The following is a 21,266-nucleotide window of genomic DNA, read 5'->3' as shown; positions in this document are numbered from 1 at the left end:
ACTCCCATATCTCAAGCGGTCTTGGTATTTACTGATGGCTCATCAAATGGTAGGGCATCCAACATCCTTGTTATATTGGGCATAGAAGAGCACATTCTGCTCTACCTGGTCCTTTGGCAGAAGGTAATCAAATTGCTGACGATGCTACAAAATTTGTCTGCCCCTCTCAATTGGAACAAGCTCAGCGAGCACATTCTTTACATCATCAAAATAGTGCTGGTCTTCGTAAACAGTTTCAAATTACTCGAGAAGCAGCACGACAAATTGTTAAACAATGTCCTATATGTCCAGAGTATTTACCTGTTCCTCATTTAGGTGTAAATCCACGGGGATTGATTCCCAATAATTTATGGCAAATGGATATTACGCACATTTCTGCCTTTGGTAAACAAAAGTATGTTCATTTGTCTATTGATACTTTTTCAGGATTTATTATGGCTACAGCCCAAACTGGGGAGGCCGCTAAGCATGTTATTTCCCATTGTTTGAAATGTTTTGCTTTCTCAGGCCTTCCTACCTACATTAAAACTGATAATGGTTCAGGATATACAAGTATGGCTTTTAAACGATTTTGCAATACATACAATATTCAGCATATTACAGGTATACCCTATAATCCTCAAGGACAGGGCATTGTAGAACGTGCCCACAATTCTTTAAAAACAACACTTTTGAAAATAAATAAAAAGGGGGAGTTATATCCCCATTCACCACAGAACTCTTTAAATCATGCTCTTTTCATTCTTAATTTCTTGAAGGCTGACAAAACTGGTTGCACAGCAGCAGATAGATATTGGCATCCATCCTCCAAAAACAATTTTGCCCTAGTGAAATGGAAAGATCCTTGCACAGAAATTTGGAAAGGTCCTGACCCTGTACTAATATGGGGAAGAGGGCATGTTTGTGTTTTTTCACAGGATGAAGATAATGCACGATGGATACCTGAGCAGCTGGTACGACATATGGATCAAGCAAAAATGGAAGAATCTCAGCTCAATGCTGATGATGCTCCTAGCTTCAATGTTGAATGAAACATGGACTTACGTTCTACATCATCCCATATTCATCCAGCTGTTTGGGAACAACGGAAGATCACTGTCTTCAGTGACAACTCACAATTGCTGGGACTTCTTGCTTTGAACTTTATACCCATTACAGAAACTTTTAATTATTTTGGACAAAGAATTGGAACTTTTGGTTATTTTGGACAAAGAACTGGTACACTCTTATGTTTTCCTAAAAATGTCAAAAAGATGGGATGTCTGCAGTTGATGCCCGTGGTATTGCAGACAAGTACTAAGACTGAGAGTAATTGTGCTATTAAAGATGTGGTCTTGTGGGACCCCGGTTACACAGGGAAAGAAGATAAAAATGTTAGCCCACCAATAACTTGTATACCCTGTTAAACTGATTTAACAAGTGGAAATCCTAGTGTTAACTGGAAAAAATGTCTTACTGAAATACCCATTTTTCATGTTATACCCAATAACTTGTTTATTAGAGGCTTGGGACAAAGTGTGACCTTGGATGAAGTGAGAACATTTTTATTCAGCAGAAGTACATGATCTACATCTAAAAAGTACCCCCATTTAAGAGACTAGTAGTCAATGACGGGTAAGATTTCCTTGGGACAAGGAAACCTAAGACAGGATATACAGCTTAGCTCTGTATTATCCAAAGACGGGTAATCCTTGATACCTGAAGGAAACAACCTAAGACAGGCACAGTATTCTTTTGAATATAATAAGAAAGGGGGAACTGTGAGGAGCCATTAAGGTTTTCCCCTTTAAGAATACTTCTGACTGTCCTTCGCCCAGAGCCAATAAGGTTTGGGGTCATGGAAAGTTCAACATCTGAAAGAAGCTCAGGTGGAATTGATTGCTTTGACCGTTAAGCGCACAGGTGGTGACTGCACAGGCTTGATTGGTTTGACCGTTGCGCACATAGGTGGTGACGTCATGAGGGTTGGTTGACCGGGAGCGGTATAAATAGGATGAGAGCGATAAAACTGGGATCGGTCAGTAGAGATATCGACCCGGGAGTGTAGTGCCGATCCTTCCATGAGAGAATGAAGTATTCTATGAATAAAATTCATTGAATAAAATTCTTTTCATCCTCACTCCTCTTTTCAGAACCCGTACTTTTGCCGGCTGGCTCCGGCACTCAACAAAGAAACATGCTTTATCAATAAAAAATTATTAACAACGAATAACAACTAATAAAATTTTGAGGGAAATAAAAAGAGACAAATATTTGTTTTTTTTCAATTTTTTAAAAATTTGTTTTCTCCAAGCCATGCTACCCTCCACACTCCACAGAAGGTTGACTTCTCTTCAGACATCAAGTGAAAACTCTGTCAGACTCAACTATATCAGGAAGGAGTTGTGGGATAGGATCTTATAGCTAGAGTTTGAAGCACAAAAAAAATTCTTGCAATGAAATACACATGACAAAAATTAATTAAAAATGAATAAAAACTAAAAAATTTAAATTATAAATAAATGAGAGGAAAAAAGAGACATTTTGTTTTCTTTTTTTTAACATTTTATTTTTCTCCAACACATACTAGCCTCTACACTCCAGAGAAATTTAACTCCTCTACAGACATCAAGTGAAAACTCTGGAAGGAACTGTGTGACAGGGTGTTATGGACAGTTTGAATCACAATAAATTCTCAACAAGAAACACACTTGATAAATAAAAATTAATAACAAAAATAACAAATAATTATAAGTTATACATATATGAAATAAAAACATCTTTAACATGTTTTTTGTTTTTATCTTGCTTTTTATATGAGAGGGGGGGAAAAGAGTAAAACATTTTATTTTTGTTATTAACATATCTGTTTGCTTTTTTCACCCATACGGCCTTCACACTCCACTCCTCTTGGAACATCAAGTGAAAACACTACCTCAAAGCCAGCTAGATCTGGAAGGAGCAGTGGACAGGTTATTATTAGTATTCTGTAGCAAGATCTATTCTCAACAAAGAAACATGCTTCAGAAATAAATAAATAGCAACAATGAATAACAATAAGAGCTCTAAGTTATGCATATGAAACATGAACAAGAAAGACAAGCATTTTGTTTTCTCCAAGCCATACTACTCTCCAACTCTCCACTAGACCCAACTAGATGTGGGAGGAGCTGTGGGACAAGGCACTGTATCCAGCCCTGGCCCTACTAACAGCGCCAGCTCCACCCACAGCTCGCTCTCTCTCCTCCTCCAAAGCTTCTTCATACAGATTAGGGAAGGAACTAGGGATAGTATCACTGATCTTAGCCAAAACATCCAGCACTTTCATCTTGCTGGTTTCAGCATAGGCTCGGGGACCCCACAGGAATTCATAGACTGGAGGATCGCTGTCAGGCACTTGGCGATACTCCAGGTACTTTTCCTGCACCAAATCTTTGGTGATGAGCTTCCGGGGTTCCCCAAAGATTAAGTGCCTCCTCCCGGCATACACCCCCAGCATATTGAGGAATTCCCAGACCTCTTGCTCAGTGGCACGGTTGCCCTTCATGAAGATCACCCCCAGGAGGGTCATCAGGAGACCCGTCTTGGGCAAGCCCCTACTGCCACTCAGACTGCCCTCACTAGACAGGCCCAGCTTACTGACAAGGTTGTAGGACTGCGCGCTAGGGCTGACTTTCCTCAACTCCACGCCAAACACCAGCTCCAGGCGCTCCGAGGTTCTCCTGAGGACCTCTGGGAGCAATAGCTTGTACTTCTTGTTGATAACCTTCAGCATATCTGCCTCTGTGACGGGCTCCTTGGTTTTGAACTTCTCCAGCAGGTACTGCAACAGCAGGCTGGCCTTCCTGGTGACAGGATCTCTGCGCACACGCGGAGTGGGAGCTGCTGCCCCCGAGGCACTGGAACTTTCCTCCCCAGCGGCACCTGCACCTGCACCTGCATCCGGATTCTCGGCCTCCACTTCAGGGCTTGTACTGGAAACACCTGTATCAAGAGAACTAGAGGGTGGAGCTCCCTCGGTTTCCTGGGGAACTCCAACAGGAGAGGAAGGAGGAGAGCCTTCCTCCTTCTCTGTGGTGGCCTGAGCACCTCTGAGGCCCTGGGCCTCCCCATGCTCCTGTTGGCGCTTGGCGCGGGAACGGAGCTTACTCTTCTGACCCCGCGGCATGATGGCTGGAGTCAGGGACACCAAGCCGGACAGCCTGCAAGGTGGCAACCTGGATGGGGGAGAACGACAGTGAGTGCCGTGCTCAGGGCAAGAGCACCTTGGCTTAGAGCCAGGCCCTTCTGGAGGGTCGGCCACGGGTGGACCATGCTCTGGGAACTCACCAGGCTCCTGCTCTCTGGCGGCCTGTTTGCCAAGAACCTGTGGAGGAAGTTAGAGTGTTAGGCCCCTGCATGACTGCCTGCTGAGTTTGGGACCTACTGGTGGCCAGCAGTAGTGGCCCTTTGTTGAGGGGTCAGAGGCCAATCAGAGTACCTCCAGCACCACCATATCCACTGTTTGCTAAGTGCCGACCATAAGGAAACACTGCACATTTCCAGAGTACTTCCACAGTGCCAACCCAGGAGGAGGAGGAGTGGAGAAAGGGGCGGGCGTGGCCAAGGCCACTTCACTCTGGGACACCTGGCTCCTAGGGATGAGGCAAGGGCGCTCCTTCGCCAGGGGAGGTCGGTTCCCGCCGTGGCCAGTCCAAACGGCGACTCTCGCCATGACCTGGGGCTGGACCCCTGCGGACAGGCTGCCCAGGACCAAACAGGCCGAGTTCTGGGGCCTTCCCCACCCTCATCCCGAGTTTGGGGGCAGGAGTCCACTGTCTTCCCCTCGGTCCTCTGATCAACTCTACAGGGCCCAGGTGTCCCTCTGTGCCGGCCCCGATGCCCCAGCCTGCGACCTGAGCCCCTCGGGTAGTGGCCGGCCTTTGGGCCTAACTACTCTCCGCGGACCCTGAGACCAGCGCAAGCCGCTTCGTGTCCCCGGAACGCCTCCTACTCCAAAATCACATTCTGGGTTTTCGAAGTTTACCGGGTGCTTTGATTTTACTTTTTAATAATTCAGGGTGCTTACCAAACCACCGGACACTTCTTCGATGTGTCTCTCAGGTCTTCTGTAGCGGTCCCTCTCCGGACAAGGCCTCAGGCCCAGAGGGGGCGAACAGGAAGTCAGGGGTTCTACTTCCGGTCCCCCACCCTAGCCCTCCGAGTACAACAACCCGGGTGCGGCTGTGTCATTCCTCCTTTGTTCTTGGGGAGCCGTGTTCCTAGGGAACTCACATAAGTTCTTTACCTTACCTTTGTATGGGCTCTGTGGTTTCTCTCTTGGTTGAGATGAGTCAACCGTCTTCAGGCCAAGGATCTCATTACACTGAGATTCTTGAGATAGTAAGTAGTTGAAAGCTGAGTCCAACATCCATGCCTAGGCTCTCCCAATACAGCTGAATCTGTGGGGTCCATTTCCTTGAATGGACGGTGTCTTCTGTCCTCATCATTTGTCTTACCTGGATGACTTGTAGCTACTTGCCCACCTCCCTTCTATTGACTTGAGGCAAGACCTTCCCTAAGACTGAAACTTTCTCCTGAGACTCCTGATAGCAAGTACTGACACACTGCTTCCATGACCACCTGGTCCTCCCAGACTTGGCTATGGCTTGTAAGTTAAGTGTACATTGGAGGCGTGAAGTGTCCGGAGAAGAGTCTGTATAGTCCTGTCTCTTTTGAGTTATGTGGCACCTTTGTCTTCTCTCACGTTCTCCTGCTGACTTCTGCCAAAACCTGGGATCAACCTCTTCTCATATTAAATCATCCCCATCCTCTTATCATAACCTGCAAAATCTCCAAAGAGAAAATGAGGAAGCTCCTACTCTGTTAAAATGGTTCAGTAATCCCCAAATATTTTGTTTGATTTAGAAGAGTTTATATAATATGGACCTTATTCTTTTTCTTCTCACATTTGATCTAATAGGCCACGAAAATGGCTGTCCATACAGTGTTTTGATGGTACTTTGGGTTTTCACTATATGTTCAATTTCTGCTGTGCAATTGAATATTTCTGTTTCTTTTTGGACCCTATCAGTCATTTATATTTTGCTAAGAATTCTCAGATTTACTTTTTTCTTTACTTTCTAAAACCTATTTTGTTTTGGGGGATGGAATCCAGAGATGCTCTACCCTTTTCATTTTTTATTTAGAGAAAAAACTCATTAAGTTACCCAGACTGGCCTTGAACTTGCCATTCTTCAGTTTCAGCCTTTAGAGTCATTAAAATGACAATTACCGCTGCACCCAATTCCTTTTGTTTTCATAATATGAGGAATGATATTTATAACTAATGCATTTACTATGAAAATTTAAAAAACAGAGTAGTCTAGGGAATAGGGAATAGAATAATTAAAAATAGAATAATAGAATAATTTAATCTATTACCTGACATTTGTCATCAGCAATTCTCAATTCAAGAAGAATTTTATTGTCATTAAATGCTGGTTTTTTTCTTGTCAATGCAATTTATAGATGACATTGTGCACTTCCTTTAGTATATACCTGGTGTCCTTTGTAGTTTGTGTTATGATGTTGGCAGCAATCACCTTTATCTGTTAATCTCTGAGGGCCTATAGCATGGTGAGTCTTGAATTCTAAAATTCACTTGAGTTTCTTACTTGACATTTTTTTGGTAGAACCTTTTCCTGGTCAACCATTTGTTACCATGATATTTTGATCATAATGCTTCTATAGTGTTCTTTATTTCTGTTACATTTCTTCTGTATACAAGTTTATACAATCTTTCTTAGATAATATTTGTTTTTACTTCTTAACTAACATTCATTTTTGTTTCTTGTTTTTGTAATTGATAGTACTTATAAAATTATTTAAATTACACAAACAACTGGCTTGCACTGTTGGCTTCACTCTTCCAATTTATCACTTTTGCATTTGTCTGCATTATTTTCTACATTTTGCTTTTTGTGTTTAATATGCTATCCATTCTCTAGTTTCTTGAATTGTTTGGATATTTTAAATATATATCTTTTACATAAATTTAATGAAATAAGTATTCCTGGGACTGTCACTTGGTTTATTTCAAACCAGAATGCTAATAGAATTGTATTGTGTAGTGCTCAAGTTTTTATAAGCTTAATGTGTATCTCTTAATGCTCTATAGTATTTTGAACATATAATTATATATGTATATATTTTGTATGTGTGCTTATACACAGAAATACTAGGGAGAATAAAAATTACTCTTTTAGATTGTTGGTAAATATTATATGTTGGAAAATTATCGAGATAAGGAGTGAACAGTTCGACAGCAGAAACATTTTTTTTGTATATAAATTTGGGAGGAGGGAACTGAACAGGAGACTAGAGTTAGGGAGTCCTGTCTTACAGACTAGAGAGTGTTTATGGGGCATTAGTAGGGAGGGATAATTATACAGTCATAACTAAGGCTTTTTCCCATTGGTGGTCTTGACAGGGGACCAGACAGGTTGGTTTATAGGCTGGGGGCAAAGAGCTGGTTAGGGCCACTTTTTCCTGCCACTGCTGGAGTTCTTTCTTCTCTACCTTCTCTGGGCAGGCCTCACATCCAGACCTCACAGTGTCCATATTCCAGAGGTTTTATAATATTTATATTGGGAAATGGGCAGCTGGATTTCTTCTGGATACTTACTGTATGATAATGGAATTAAAATAGACCAAGGGCTTGGAGCTGAGGGTCTTCAGAGTTCCTGTGCATTTGGGAAGAGATGTATTAGCCTTTGGTCTGTAAGAGAAGAACCTCTTTAACAGATCAGTTAGTGATTTTTTGTTTTGCGGATCTGGGGATATAACCCAGGGGAATTTGACCTCTGAGCCCCACTCCCTCCCCTACTTTTTATTCTTTATTTTGAAACATGGTCTCACTGAGTTTCAGAGGGCCTCACTAAGTAGCTGAGGCTGTCCACGAACCACAATCTGCAGGGCTCTGTTCCCAAATGCTGGGATTACAAGTGTATGCCACCGTGCCCAGCTAGTTAGTGATTTTTTACTTGTGACATAATCAGGTTGATTATGCATGGCCCAAAGATGAGCAGGACTAAGGAGTTAGAAATGGCAAGAGCCATGCTATCCAGGAGGACCCATACCCAAAGTTTCCATGTAATTTGCAATATTCCAGTTGTTTTACATATCACATATTAAACTAGTTATGCTTTTGAATTATCAGTAACATTTCAACAACAAATCCCAGGAAATCTCTGACATTCCAAATGATAGAGTAAGAGCAGGTAATCAATTGTTGCCTATTTATCTGTTATGGGAACTATGGGCAAGGGATGAACTTCCAGGGCAGAGAAAGCAAGGCAGGATGAAAAGAAGCAAATTTGGATGAGGGTATTTTGGGGGAAATGGCATAACAAGGTTGATCATAATCATCTGGAGCTGGAGGGCTAAAGGAGTCTAGTTATCTTGGCTCAAGGTCATTTATGGTGTTTTGCTGAGATTCTACATGAAAAACCTGTTACAGTAATCCCAATATCGCACCAAAATGGTTTTGACATAACCCATTACCTTGTGTCATCCAATTGTTAGCAGTTTAAGTTGAGGCCAGGTAGCCAAACCCATTTGCAACAGGCCGCGATTCATTATATGTAACACTGCGAAGCTTTTGTGGCACAAATCTTGAAAAAGATCCAGCATGTAATTTTTTGCTTAGCTCAAACAGGGTTTGTGTCTGTAGGATTTTGAATAGGACTCGGATCCTATAGGAGTTTACAGGAAAAGGAATTTCCACTTTTTGTTAGAAATCAGATGGTCCTGGACTTGTCAAACCTCAAGAACAACAAGTTTAACTTTAAGAATCTTAGGACTTAACTGGAGGGAGGTTTTGGGTATTGGTGTCATATCTCATTATTTTGTAGGTTTTAAAATAGAAGTACTATATAAATGTCTTTAGTATAGATCCTTTTTATCACCCTTGAAATAGCATAATTGCCTTTGGTTATACTGGTTTTCTGGGAATTCAAGGCCAAGCTGGGCAACTATATATATATATATATATATATATATATATATATATATATATTTTTTTTTTTTTTTTTGCTGTTAATATCAGCCAAGGCACTTCAGGGTTTCACTTAGGGACTTGTTGAGGCTTTACTTATACCACCTGTGCCATCTGTTAGGACAGGTCATGTCATTGTATTGCTGACCACTTGGCTTCACTTGAAGCACAGAGAACATTTTCCTTTCTGATGACCTTCCCTTTGCAGAGTATATGTTGGTGACTCTATCTCTGGTGTCTCCAGACTTAAAGGAAAAACCAAGTATGGGCACACACAAAGCGGCAACTCTATTAAGAGAAAGCAAGAACATGGCCCTCTAAGAATTACCGAGAGAGGTCTCAGAGGAAACAAACCAAGTTGGTACCTTGAGCTTGGACCTGTGGCCTCCAGAATGGTGAGAAGATAAATTTCTGCTTTGTAAGACATTCAGCTTATTGTGGCTTGTGTGTGTGTGTGTGTGTGTGTGTGTGTGTGTGTGTGTGTGTGTCAGTGGGGATAGATCCCAGGGGCATTCTATCTCTGAGCAACAGCCCCAGCCCTAATTTTTATTCTTGATTTTGAAACAGGTTCTCACTAAGTTGAGGAGGGCCTAACTTGGTGGCTGAGGCTGTCTGCAAACCATGATCCTCTAATCTTAGCCTCCCGAATGCTGGGATTGAAAGCATGCACCACCAGCCCCAAGTTGGTATTTTTGATAATATCTCTAATTTATTTCTCCAAGTAGACATTTTCTTAAGATGTATATTATCAATGATCCAAAATTAATTTCTAAAACCATGTTTAATGACCTCCTTTTTACTCCACTATTGAGGGAAGAGTTTTCATGGTATATTTATGTGGTATCCAAACACACAACACTGGACAATGTGCAGATGGTATTGCTAGCAGTTCATGAATCATATGTACTCATGTACTCACAGCCAGGGGAAGGCAGGCATGATATGCCACATGGGGCCATATGGGAGGTGAATTCAGAACCAGTGATAAACAGGGTCTGTGGAAGGCAGGATTGCAAATAAGGAAGAGGTTGACCTTTAGTTGCCATGAGAGGATGGGATTTACTCCTTAGAAGAAGTGCAAAATTTCCTATGGAATAGAAAACCACCATGTTGGCAAAAACAATATCTGTATTTGATCTCCTTGTTAGAGATGGTTGTTCAGCAAGGTGATCTGATCTGAAAGTACACAGTATAGAGGGGAGCTTGCAGGAAGGCCACTGGAGGCCCTGCTGTTGTTCCTGAATGTCAAAGCCACACATTATATTGGATTTCTTATTTCATTTTTTAAATTTTTGTGAAACACTAGGGATGGAATCCAGGAACATTCTAAACGAAGCACTCCCCCAGCCATATTTTTATTCCTTTATTTTGAAACTGTCTCACTGAGTTGCAGAGGGCTTAAGAAACTGAACCTGTTCACAAACCAAGATCCTCCTGTCTCAGCACACCAAATCTGGATTACAAGCATGCGCCACCACGACCCGCTGGGGCTTTAATGTTAGGTCTTACGTACAGTACAGTTTTTTATGTAAGGGTCTACTTGCTCAACTTTTTAACACATCAGCTGAGGGTGGAGCCTCTGCTCACCAAACCCACAACCTCATAATGTCTACCACAAACCTTAATTTACAAGTTTTATCACTTTGTCTTGAACTTTCCCCAAATTCAAACTGTCTTGCCTCAGGCAATTTACCCTCATTTTAACACATTCTTCCTTATATATTGAAAGTCATTGAGGGTATCTTAACATTTTCCTCATATGATTATAAGGGACATCTTGTAAAATACTATGGACAGCCAGGTGTGGTTGCGGATGTGTGTAATCCCAGTACTTGGGAGGCTAAGACAGGAGGATCTCAGGTTCCAGGCCAGCCTCAGGTACTTAGTGAGGCCCTTCAGAACTTAGTGAAACTCTGTTTCAAAATACATAATAAATAAAGCTGAGGCTGAAATGTGGATGTAGACTGCCTCTGGATTCAATCCCTAGTAACAAAGATGTAAAAAAAATTAATAAATTATATGGGAAGAAGCTATATCTTTATCCACTATACTAGCACAGAGGCTTTCAAAAGCATACTCATTGATATTTGGGAAATAAGATGGACAGTGAGCAGGAAGTCTAACTTATTAAGATTTAATTTCCTCTACATTTTTAAATGAAGTAAGAAACTCAAGGCATAAAGCAATCACTAATAGCTAACAAAAGAGAAAATGAAATGCGCAAAACCATTATAGATCATGTTTTCTTTTGTTTTATTCTTCCATTATCCCATGTTTTATTGTGGGATTGGTTTGTATCTCCAAGACAACCCCTACTGTGGGTCACAGTTTCTTGTCTGGATCAAAGCCTCAGACTTCAGTAGGAGTAGGAGAGGTTATGGGAAGTGGCCATGGAACAAGCCTGGCTATGGCACTGCTGCCAGGACGGGCTGCGGCTTCAGCTCGGGCTCTCTCTTCTTCGTCTCTCAGTGCTTCTTCATATTGCTCGGAGAATGCACTAGGAACAGTACCCTGGATCCGTGCCCAAAATTCTAGGACTTTCATCTTGGTGGTTTCAGTGTATGCTTTTGGGCCCCACAGGAATTCATAGCTTGGAGGTTGGCTGTCAGGAACCTGCTGGTACACCAGATATTCTAGCCTCACAAAATCTTGGGTTATCAGCTTCCGGGGCTCTCCATAGATGCGGTGCTTCCTCCCAGGATAGACTTTCATCGTCTTCAGGTAATTCCACATCTCTAGCTCAGTAGCGCAGTTGCCCTTGGTGAAGATAACACCCAAGACGGTCATCAGGAGACCTGTCTTGGGCATCCCCTTGCCAGCACGAACTCTGCCATTGTTGGGGAGTTTTAGTTTGCTGACAAGGTTGTACACGTGAAAGGTTGAGTCGATTTCCGTCAGGTCAACTGCAAAGGCAACCTGGAGGTGATGAGCAGCTCTTCTAAGGATCTCATCAAACCGGTCTTGGTACTCTTGGTCCATTACCTGCAGCATGTCTTCTTTGGTAATGCGCTGTCTCATATTATACTTGTTGAGTATGAACTGCTCCAGCAAATACACCGTCTCAGCTAGAGAATCATCCTCAGTGGAGGGTGGGATCTCGGAGGAACTTTGATGCTGTTCATCTCTGCTGTCATCACCCTCATCACAACGTGTGGCAAGAACATCTGTAGAAGGGCTGGTGCTGGATGGCATGCTACAAGGCCCTTGGGCAGTGCTACTTGACTCCAAAGTAGAAGAGCTCTGGGAAATATTCTCAGGAAGAGTAGAGGAAGAGGGTGTCTCCTCTTCCACTGCTGCAGTGGGTTGTGTTTCCTTAGGGCCTTGGAAGTCATGTCGGGCATGATGGCGTTTCTGATGCCTGCACAACTTACTCTTCTGACCCCGAGGCATGATGGCTGTGGTCAGGAATAGCAGGGAGTAGGTAAGAGAACAGGTTGGGAGAGTCCACTAGAGGAGGGAAGTTGGGAAGGCGTGTAAACTTTCAGCATGGAAATCCCACCATGGCTCTAAGGAAGGCTATATTTGTAGTTTTCCATGGGAGAACTGCTCTAGGAACCCACTGGGCTCCTGTTCATCTGACCCTCTGTCCTTTTGAAAACCTGTTGAGGAAGAGAGAATGAACGCTTGCCTAGAGCTTGCCAGCCCTGCCTCAGGTACTCTGGGGTGAAAGCAGAGGCTGGAGGTTTCCTAAGTTGTGGGGTCCTCACTTCACCTTCAAAACGTTATGTCAACTGGATGGTAAGCCATGGGAGACCCCTCTGCTATCTGAGGTTGATATCACAAGTCTCTCTGGACCCAAAAGAAGGGAAAAAGGCTCCCATGCTAATCACTGCTCTTTAGGTGCCTTTAATGGGGATTTTTCTGTCCTGAAATGGTGGTGGTCCTTAATCCTCATTCAGGCTCCTTATACCAGCATAAAGATCTTGGGATACACTCCACATTTTTCTGAATGGTGGCTGTATCTTCTAAGGATCTCCCTTCTAGGACCTATGATAAATGTAAGTTGTGAGAGCTTCTGCTTGTAAACCATGTTCTTGGTCTTCAATTACTGACACCAGGGCAGGGCCCAATTTTCCCCCATTCTGTTACTTAGTAAAGAATGGTCCCATTAGCACTTGCATTAATGCTGGGTATGACCTAGCATTCCCCCTTTCCTGACTCTGAGGTCTATTCCCTAAAAATAAGGAGAAAAACACCCCAAAGGATCCATGCGATATGAGAATCTTCTGATCTGAACTTACCTGTTCATGGTCTTCGAAGATTGAGAGGAAGGAATGGATTCAGTGTTGTCCCAAGTGTTCTTTGTTGTGTGGTTCCCTTCGACTTCAGAGCATTCACTGTACCCTCGGACCAGCCTGGAAATCCTGGCACTACTGACCTTAGGGCACAACTCTCAGGCCAAGTCCCTCACTCCTTTGTGACACCACAGACTATGTCATACTATGTCAACAATGCCCAGGTATCCAGGGGTTACAGCAAGGGTGGGTCCTTATTTGGTCCTCTCATTTCTGAGGGTGGAGTGTTGTAGAAGTTTTCTCTCAGGATAGTCATTTTAACTCCTGGCTGAGACTTGGACTCCTTCCTTTGCTTATACACAGGCCCATCTCCTGTGCTGAAGGCTTTTATAAAATTCCTGAGATCCTTCTTATAATGGTTAATCTGACAGAGATCTCTGTGAACTGTCAGTTGTCTGGGCTCTTTGGTCCCCTTGATATCAGTAACAGTTCCACATTTGATTCCTGAAAGGGTATGGGACACCTCTTTTTCTCTACTGTACCAAAATTCTTATTCCCTGAGACTCCCCAGGGAGTAGCACATGTGGCTAATTCTGTTTCCTACCAGGAATGATTCAAGCTACTTGGGTCTCTGTTTCGAGGAATGTTGTGTTCTCAGTGTTCACTCACTGTCCTAATTTTGACTCCATGTAGTACCTGAGGTTCCTTTTCCTATTTATTTTTAAATGATAATAAAGCAAAGAAGAATATACATGTAAATGGGGCATCGTATAGTGTCTTGAAACATGTATAGTTTGTGTGATTTTTAAATCAGTTTAAACACATCTGTCTCCTCACACATTTACTATTTCTTTATAGTTAAATTTTCTAAATAAGTTTTCTATCTCTCTGAAATGTTAAATATAGAATTTTTACCTATCTTCACACTATAGTACAATAGAACACCAGAATGTCTTACTCCTATCTAACTGTAATTGGATATATTCTTACCTAACTGTAACTTAGATTTAACGTTCCCAACCACCTACCACTCTTCCTTAAATCTGGTATCAACAGTTCTAACTTTTGAGATCAACTCTTTCAGATTCCATAAATGGTCTCGCTATGATCCAAAACAACTGAGCACAAAACTTCGAGCAATGAAGATGTATTTTCTCAGTTTGTTGGAGATTTTAGTGTGTAGTCTATGTCAGGTTGGATCTGGGGAACGCACGGGAAGGAAGCAAAGAGAGTGTGCAAAAAAGACAGAAAGAGAGAAAGACAGAAAGAGAGAATGAGATAGAGAAAGAGATAAAAAATTAAGGGCTGTGCTTTCTCATTGTAGAACCTGGAAGCACATATCTATACTTTGTCTTCTCTCTGTATCTAAAGACATATCTATTCACTTGACAGATTTAGACCCTAATGTAACTTCTCAAATGTACATCGATTCTACAGAAAGAAGTATTAGCCCAATGAGTTTTCGAGTTCCTTAGTCTCCTGAGGTTTATGACCTTGACTTCGTGAGTAATGATATTGCCAACCAAAACCTCTTTATTCATGTCTTACATTTATTTAAGTATTTTTCTTTGCTAATATGTGGAGCTCTGTATTTCAAAACAGTACTTTGTGTTTGAATTTTTGCTTTTTATCACTTGAAACACATTTTTGTTGCATTTCTGATTGAATCCAGGGTATTCTCTCCAGTGTACAAGCTACACTTCCCCAGCCCTTTTACTTTTGAATCAGCATCTCATCGTGTTAGATTGTTGAGAGTATTGCAAAGTTTCTTAGGGTGCTGTCAAACCTGAAATCCTCCTATCTCAGCCTCCCAAGTACTGCAATTACAGGCATTTTGAAGTAATGAGCATAAAATCAATAAATTATACAAGGTCTGCTTTAGGCTGGGCGTTGTGACACAAGTATATAATCCCTGTGCTTGGGAGGCGGGGACAGGAGGATCACACAGGTTCGAAGCCAACCAGGCTAGTTTAATAGACCCTGTTTCCAAATAAAGAAGTATAAAAAATAGGTCTAGGAATGTAGCCTAGAGGTAGAAGGGTTTCCAGGAGCCCTATTACCACAAAAAACCTAAAAAACAAAAAGCAAAACAACAACAACAACCAATGGTGCAGTAGAAATCAGTCAGGGTTAAGACTCTTTTCACTTACCAGACTTGTGAACCTGAGAAAATTGCAAGTTTTTACTCTTCAAAGTGAATCCAATAAAAATCATGTAGGATTTAGGCACATATCAGTTATATGTAAATCAATGGACACAGTGGGCAAAGTTTTGTTTTTTAATGAGTATCAGTAATTAGCTAAGATTATTTTGACCCAAGATGGTAAAACCATCTCTCAACGAACTTGGTTTTTAGAAAATGCAAGATTAAATGCCATAGAAAGGCACACCAGCTGAAAAGGTGCTGAGCAAATGACACTAAGTAGTATATCTCCATCAAAGAATATTCTACAGGTTGGGTTTGAGGTTGTTCTTACCCAGCTATAGGCAACTCAAAGTTTCCATTTTTTGTCAAGGACCTACCACCTCTCCTCCTAGATGCTTTATGACCCATGGCACTTGTTATTTTTCATTACACTATCACCACCCAAAACTGAGCATTCTAAGATTAGCTAATTACGTTCTAAGCAACCCAGTTAACATTTCCTTTTTAAAATTGATTGGTACATTGTAATCATACAGCTTGAGTATAGAATGGTAAAGACGTACATGCTCACATCGCTTATTTTTCTTTCCCCAATTTCCATCCCCTTCCCTCCCACTCCCTCATTATGTTTAGTGATTGAATTTGATAATTTTATGAATATACATCATGACAATTAGGGTGTTTCCCTTTTGAAATGTCCTTTTAATGGATCAGAATATGGATCTCCCAGCCCAGGAAAGGAGGACAGATCAGTGGCTCAAGGACATTTAATCTCAAGAAAATAGGGCCCATATTTCTCAGAAACTCCCTGAATATTCAGTGTATAGTTTCTGCATCATGTTTGCCTACATGTAGGCACAGACCATTTCTATTGCTGCATAGGTGAGGATTTCTGTCCAGTACACTTAACAGTTCCAAAGGAACTTTTAAGATTCATTTCCCATACCTGACTTATTCTAGCAACTCAAAACTAAGGTGCTCTAAACTGAGGTGCACCTTCTGAGGGTCTGACCCTTGCTCAGCATAATAGAGCCTCATTCAGCATGGCATGCATTTCACTTGAATTCCCTCCTCTTGAGAGACTTTCAGTTCCCAAAAGCTTAAAAGTGCCTTCTTCAGATAATTTACCCTTTCATTTCTTTCTTTCTTTTTTTTTTTTTTTGTGGGACTGAGGATGGAACCCAGGGGCATTTGACCTCCAAGCTACATCCCCTACCCTATTTTTTATTGTTTATTTTGAAACAGGGTCTCACTGAGTTGCAGAGGGCCTAACTAAGTAGCTGAGGCTGTCCACGAATCACAGTCCTCCGGTCTCAACCTCCCAAATGCTGGAATTACAAGCATGCGCCACCACACCCAGCTCTCATTTATTTTAAATCTCATCTTCATCCCTTCTGCTTACCTGTGTGCATATATTAGATAGTATCGCTCTACTCTCCTATATAAGTGCTCTTAGATTCTAAAATTTATGATAAATGGATGGGTCTTCTTTTCCTTACTCTTTCCAGTCCTGTCAAGGAGAGCTCCAAAAACAGATGCTTAACTAATATTTGGAGAAAATAGATAAAAACTACAAAAAAGGATGAATAAGAAGTTGACTTTATTAAGATACTGAATTTCTTGTACAGTTTGAAGGAAGTAAGAAAATTCAGCATATTTCATTACAATCAAGTGAAAAAAGAATACAGTCAACCTTAATTATACTATTGTTTAACCACTTCATGTTGTCAACTATTTCTTAATGAGGTTCTTTCACATTTCCATAAAATTACCACTATCCTGTTATTGGTTGTGGATCATAAAGCCAATATGGTTTGTGACTTTTGTCTTATAAATACTAAGATTGTAAATTTCAATCCCATATGCAATCAGTGAATGTGACAGTCATGTCATTGACAAGATATATAGTCTGCACAGTAAATACTCAACAAAGAAACATGCTTTATAAATAACAAATTATTAACAACATTGAATAATAACTAATCAAAATAAGGAGGAAAAAAGAGGCAAATATTTGTTTCCATTTTTTCAATTGTTTAAAATTTGTTTTCTCCAAGCCATACTGCCCTCCACACTCCACAGAAGGTTGACAACTCTTCAGACTTCAAGTGAAAACTCTACCTCAGACACAGCTAGAACTGGAAGGAGCTGTGGGACAGGTTGTTATAGGTAGTCTGTAGCAAGATCTGTTCTCAACAAAGAAACACACTTCAGAAATAACAAATATAGCAACAATGAACAACAATTAATAAGAGCTCTAAGTTATGCATATGAAACACGAACAAGAAGACAAACGTTTTGCTTTCTCCAAGCCATACTACTCTCCAACCCTCCACTCCTCTTCAAGCATCTAGTGAAACCTCTACCTCAGACCCATCTAGATGTGGGAGGAGCTGTGGGACAGGGCACTGTATCCAGCCCTGGCCCTACTAACAGCGCCAGCTCCACTCACAGCTCGCTCTCTCTCCTCCTCCAAAGCTTCTTCATACAGATTAGGGAAGGAACTAGGGATAGTATCACTGATCTTAGCCAAAACGTCCAGCACTTTCATCTTGCTGGTTTCAGCATAGGCTCGGGGACCCCACAGGAATTCATAGACTGGAGGATCGCTGTCAGGCACTTGGCGATACTCCAGGTACTTTTCCTGCACCAAATCTTTGGTGATGAGCTTCCGGGGTTCCCCAAAGATTAAGTGCCTCCTCCCGGCATACACCCCCAGCATATTGAGGAATTCCCAGACCTCTTGCTCAGTGGCACGGTTGCCCTTCATGAAGATCACCCCCAGGAGGGTCATCAGGAGACCCGTCTTGGGCAAGCCCCTACTGCCACTCAGACTGCCCTCACTAGACAGGCCCAGCTTACTGACAAGGTTGTAGGACTGCGCGCTAGGGCTGACTTTCCTCAACTCCACGCCAAACACCAGCTCCAGGCGCTCCGAGGTTCTCCTGAGGACCTCTGGGAGCAATACCTTGTACTTCTTGTTGATAACCTTCAGCATATCTGCCTCTGTGACGGGCTCCTTGGTTTTGAACTTCTCCAGCAGGTACTGCATCAGCAGGCTGGTCTTCCTGGTGACAGGATCTCTGCGCACACGCGGAGTGGGAGCTGCTGCTCCCGAGGCACTGGAATTTTCCTCCCCAGCGGCACCTGCACCTGCACCTGCACCTGCACCTGCATCCGGATTCTCGGTCTCCACTTCAGGGCTTGTACTGGAAACACCTGCATCAAGAGAACTAGAGGGTGGAGCTCCCTCGGTTTCCTGGGGAACTCCAACAGGAGAGGAAGGAGGAGAGCCTTCCTCCTTCTCTGTGGTGGCCTGAGCACCTCTGAGGCCCTGGGCCTCCCCATGCTCCTGTTGGCGCTTGGCGCGGGAACGGAGCTTACTCTTCTGACCCCGCGGCATGATGGCTGGAGTCAGGGATACCAGGCCGGACAGCCTGCAAGGCGGCAACCTGGATGGGGGAGAATGACAGTGAGTACCGTGCTCAGGGCAAGAGCACCTTGGCTTAGAGCCAGGCCCTTCTGGGGGGTCTGCCAGGGGTTGACCATGCTCTGGGAACTCACCAGGCTCCTGCTCTCTGGCGGCCTGTTTGCCAAGAACCTGTGGAGGAAGTTAGAGTGTTAGGCCCCTGCATGACTGCCTGCTGAGTTTGGGACTACTGGGGGCCAGAGGCAGTGGCCGTTGGTTGAGGGGTCAGAGGCCAATCAGGGTACCTCCAGCACCACCACATCCACTGTTTGCCAAGTGCGGACCATAAGGAAACACTGCACATTTCCAGAGTATTTACACAGTGCCAACCCAGGAGGAGGAGGAGTGGAGAAAGGGGTGGGCGTGGCCAAGGCCACTTCACTCTGGGACACCTGGCTCCTAGGGCTGAGGCAAGGGCGCTCTTTCGCCAGGGCAGGTCGGTTCCCACCTTGGCCAGTCCAAACGGCGACTCTCGCCATGACCTGGGGCTGGACCCCTGCGGACAGGCTGCCCAGGACCAAACAGGCCGAGTTCTGGGGCCTTCCCCACCCTCATCCCGAGTTTGGGGGCAGGAGTCCACTGTCTTCCCCTCGGTCCTCTGATCAACTCTACAGGGCCCAGGTGTCCCTCTGTGCCGGCCCCGATGCCCCAGCCTGCGACCTGAGCCCCTCGGGTAGTGGCCGGCCTTTGGGCCTAACTACTCTCCGCGGACCCTGAGACCAGCGCAAGCCGCTTGGTGTCCCCGGGACGCCTCCTACTCCAAAAACACATTCTGGGTTCTCGAAGTTTACCGGGTGCTTTGATTTTACTTTTTAATAATTCAGGGTGCTTACCAAACCACCGGACACTTCTTCGATGTGTCTCTCAGGTCTTCTGTAGCGGTCCCTCTCCGGACAAGGCCTCAGGCCCAGAGGGGGCGAACAGGAAGTCAGGGGTTCTACTTCCGGTCCCCCACCCTAGCCCTCCGAGTACAACAACCCGGGTGCGGCTGTGTCATTCCTCCTTTGTTCTTGGGGAGCCGTGTTCCTAGGGAACTCACATAAGTTCTTTACCTTACCTTTGTATGGGCTCTGTGGTTTCTCTCTTGGTTGAGATGAGTCAACCGTCTTCAGGCCAAGGATCTCATTACACTGAGATTCTTGAGATAGTAAGTAGTTGAAAGCTGAGTCCAACATCCATGCCTAGGCTCTCTCAATACAGGTGAATCTGTGGGGTCCCTTTTCTTGGATGGACGGGGTCTTCTGTCCTCATTATTTGTCTTACCTGGATGACTTGTAGCTACTTGCCCACCTCCCTTCTATTGACTTGAGGCCAGACCTTCCCTAAGACTGAAATTTTCTCCTAGACTCCTGATAGCAAGTACTGACACACTGCTTCCATGACCACCTGGTCCTCCCAGACTTGGCTATGGCTTGTAAGTTAAGTGTACATTGGAGGCGTGAAGTGTCCGGAGAAGAGTCTGTATAGTCCTGTCTCTTTTGAGTTATGTGGCATCTTTGTCTTCTCTCAGGTTCTCATGCTGCCTTCTGATATTAACTCATCCTCTTCTTCTTAACATAAACTGCAAAATCCCCCCCAGAAATAAGGAAGCTCCGTAGCCTGACAATCATTCCTCAGATTTCTATTGACTGGCATCTCTCTCTGTATTTGAAACATCCCGGAATGAATATCTACCCTTATTTGATACTCACTGTGATAAGTTGCCATTCTAATTTCTTGTAAAAGTGAATTTTGAATTTCACTTTAAAATTTCATTCTAATGTGAATGGCTAAGGCTTCATCCACTAAAGAGGTTTTGGATTATTAGTGCAATCTTTGGACTCCTCCTTTCTCGATGAAACCAAATGTTTGTTTTTTTCCCCCAATATTTTTCCATGGTAAAGGCAGGTGCAGTTCCTTTCTCAGCTTCCATCATTGAAACAGAAAACAATGCACTGCCCCAATGATTCTATCATCTGCCTCCATTGTATTCTGCAAACCTGCCTCCACTTCCTGACATGGTAATACACAAGTTGTAGCTCCATGCACATTTAGAATCTAAGCTATTATTATTTCTTTTTTTTTCTTTCCCCATGTTGATGCTTTGTATCCCACCTTTCTGAATCTCTTCATATATTTAAATATTTCCTGCATCAATTACATTTTTAGAAAAATCAGATTATATTATCACTATTATCTATTTTTATTAATTGTATTTATTATTTACATTGATATTCTGGTCATATTTGCATACTAGCTACATATTTTCTTCAGGTTGCTAGTAGAGTTGATAGAGTACCTCTTTGAATTCTACTGGACTCTGGTGGGGATGTTTGAAATGTTTTACATTTAATATATTTATTATAGATGTCCCAAAATGTCTGTTTTTTCCTAATGTAAGTTTGCTAAAAGTTATTATGA

At 42.9% G+C, this 21,266-nt stretch overlaps 3 protein-coding genes across 3 annotated transcripts; all 3 read right to left on the bottom strand.

The window, feature by feature from the left end:
* Window positions 1-3,133: 3,133 nt before the first annotated feature.
* Window positions 3,134-4,693, bottom strand: LOC308278808 (melanoma-associated antigen B4-like; the record flags this gene model as incomplete). The annotated part of the gene is made up of 2 exons (XM_080718822.1): window positions 3,134-4,345; window positions 4,499-4,693. 2 exons carry the CDS (start codon window positions 4,691-4,693, stop codon window positions 3,134-3,136), a joined length of 1,407 nt encoding a protein of 468 aa, XP_080574948.1.
* Window positions 4,694-11,365: 6,672 nt separating this feature from the next.
* LOC308278807 (melanoma-associated antigen B5-like) lies at window positions 11,366-12,406 on the bottom strand (the record flags this gene model as incomplete). The annotated part of the gene is made up of 1 exon (XM_080718821.1): window positions 11,366-12,406. One exon carries the CDS (start codon window positions 12,404-12,406, stop codon window positions 11,366-11,368), a length of 1,041 nt encoding a protein of 346 aa, XP_080574947.1.
* Window positions 12,407-17,774: 5,368 nt separating this feature from the next.
* On the bottom strand, window positions 17,775-18,800 carry LOC308278805 (melanoma-associated antigen B4-like; the record flags this gene model as incomplete). The annotated part of the gene is made up of 1 exon (XM_080718818.1): window positions 17,775-18,800. One exon carries the CDS (start codon window positions 18,798-18,800, stop codon window positions 17,775-17,777), a length of 1,026 nt encoding a protein of 341 aa, XP_080574944.1.
* Window positions 18,801-21,266: the final 2,466 nt, after the last annotated feature.

This window comes from Muscardinus avellanarius (genome assembly GCF_963383645.1).
Source record: "Muscardinus avellanarius genome assembly, chromosome: X".
In the NCBI taxonomy this organism is placed as follows: domain Eukaryota; kingdom Metazoa; phylum Chordata; class Mammalia; order Rodentia; family Gliridae; genus Muscardinus; species Muscardinus avellanarius.
The sequence above is the reverse complement of the archived record's forward strand: the minus strand, read 5'-3'. Positions and strand labels throughout refer to the sequence as shown.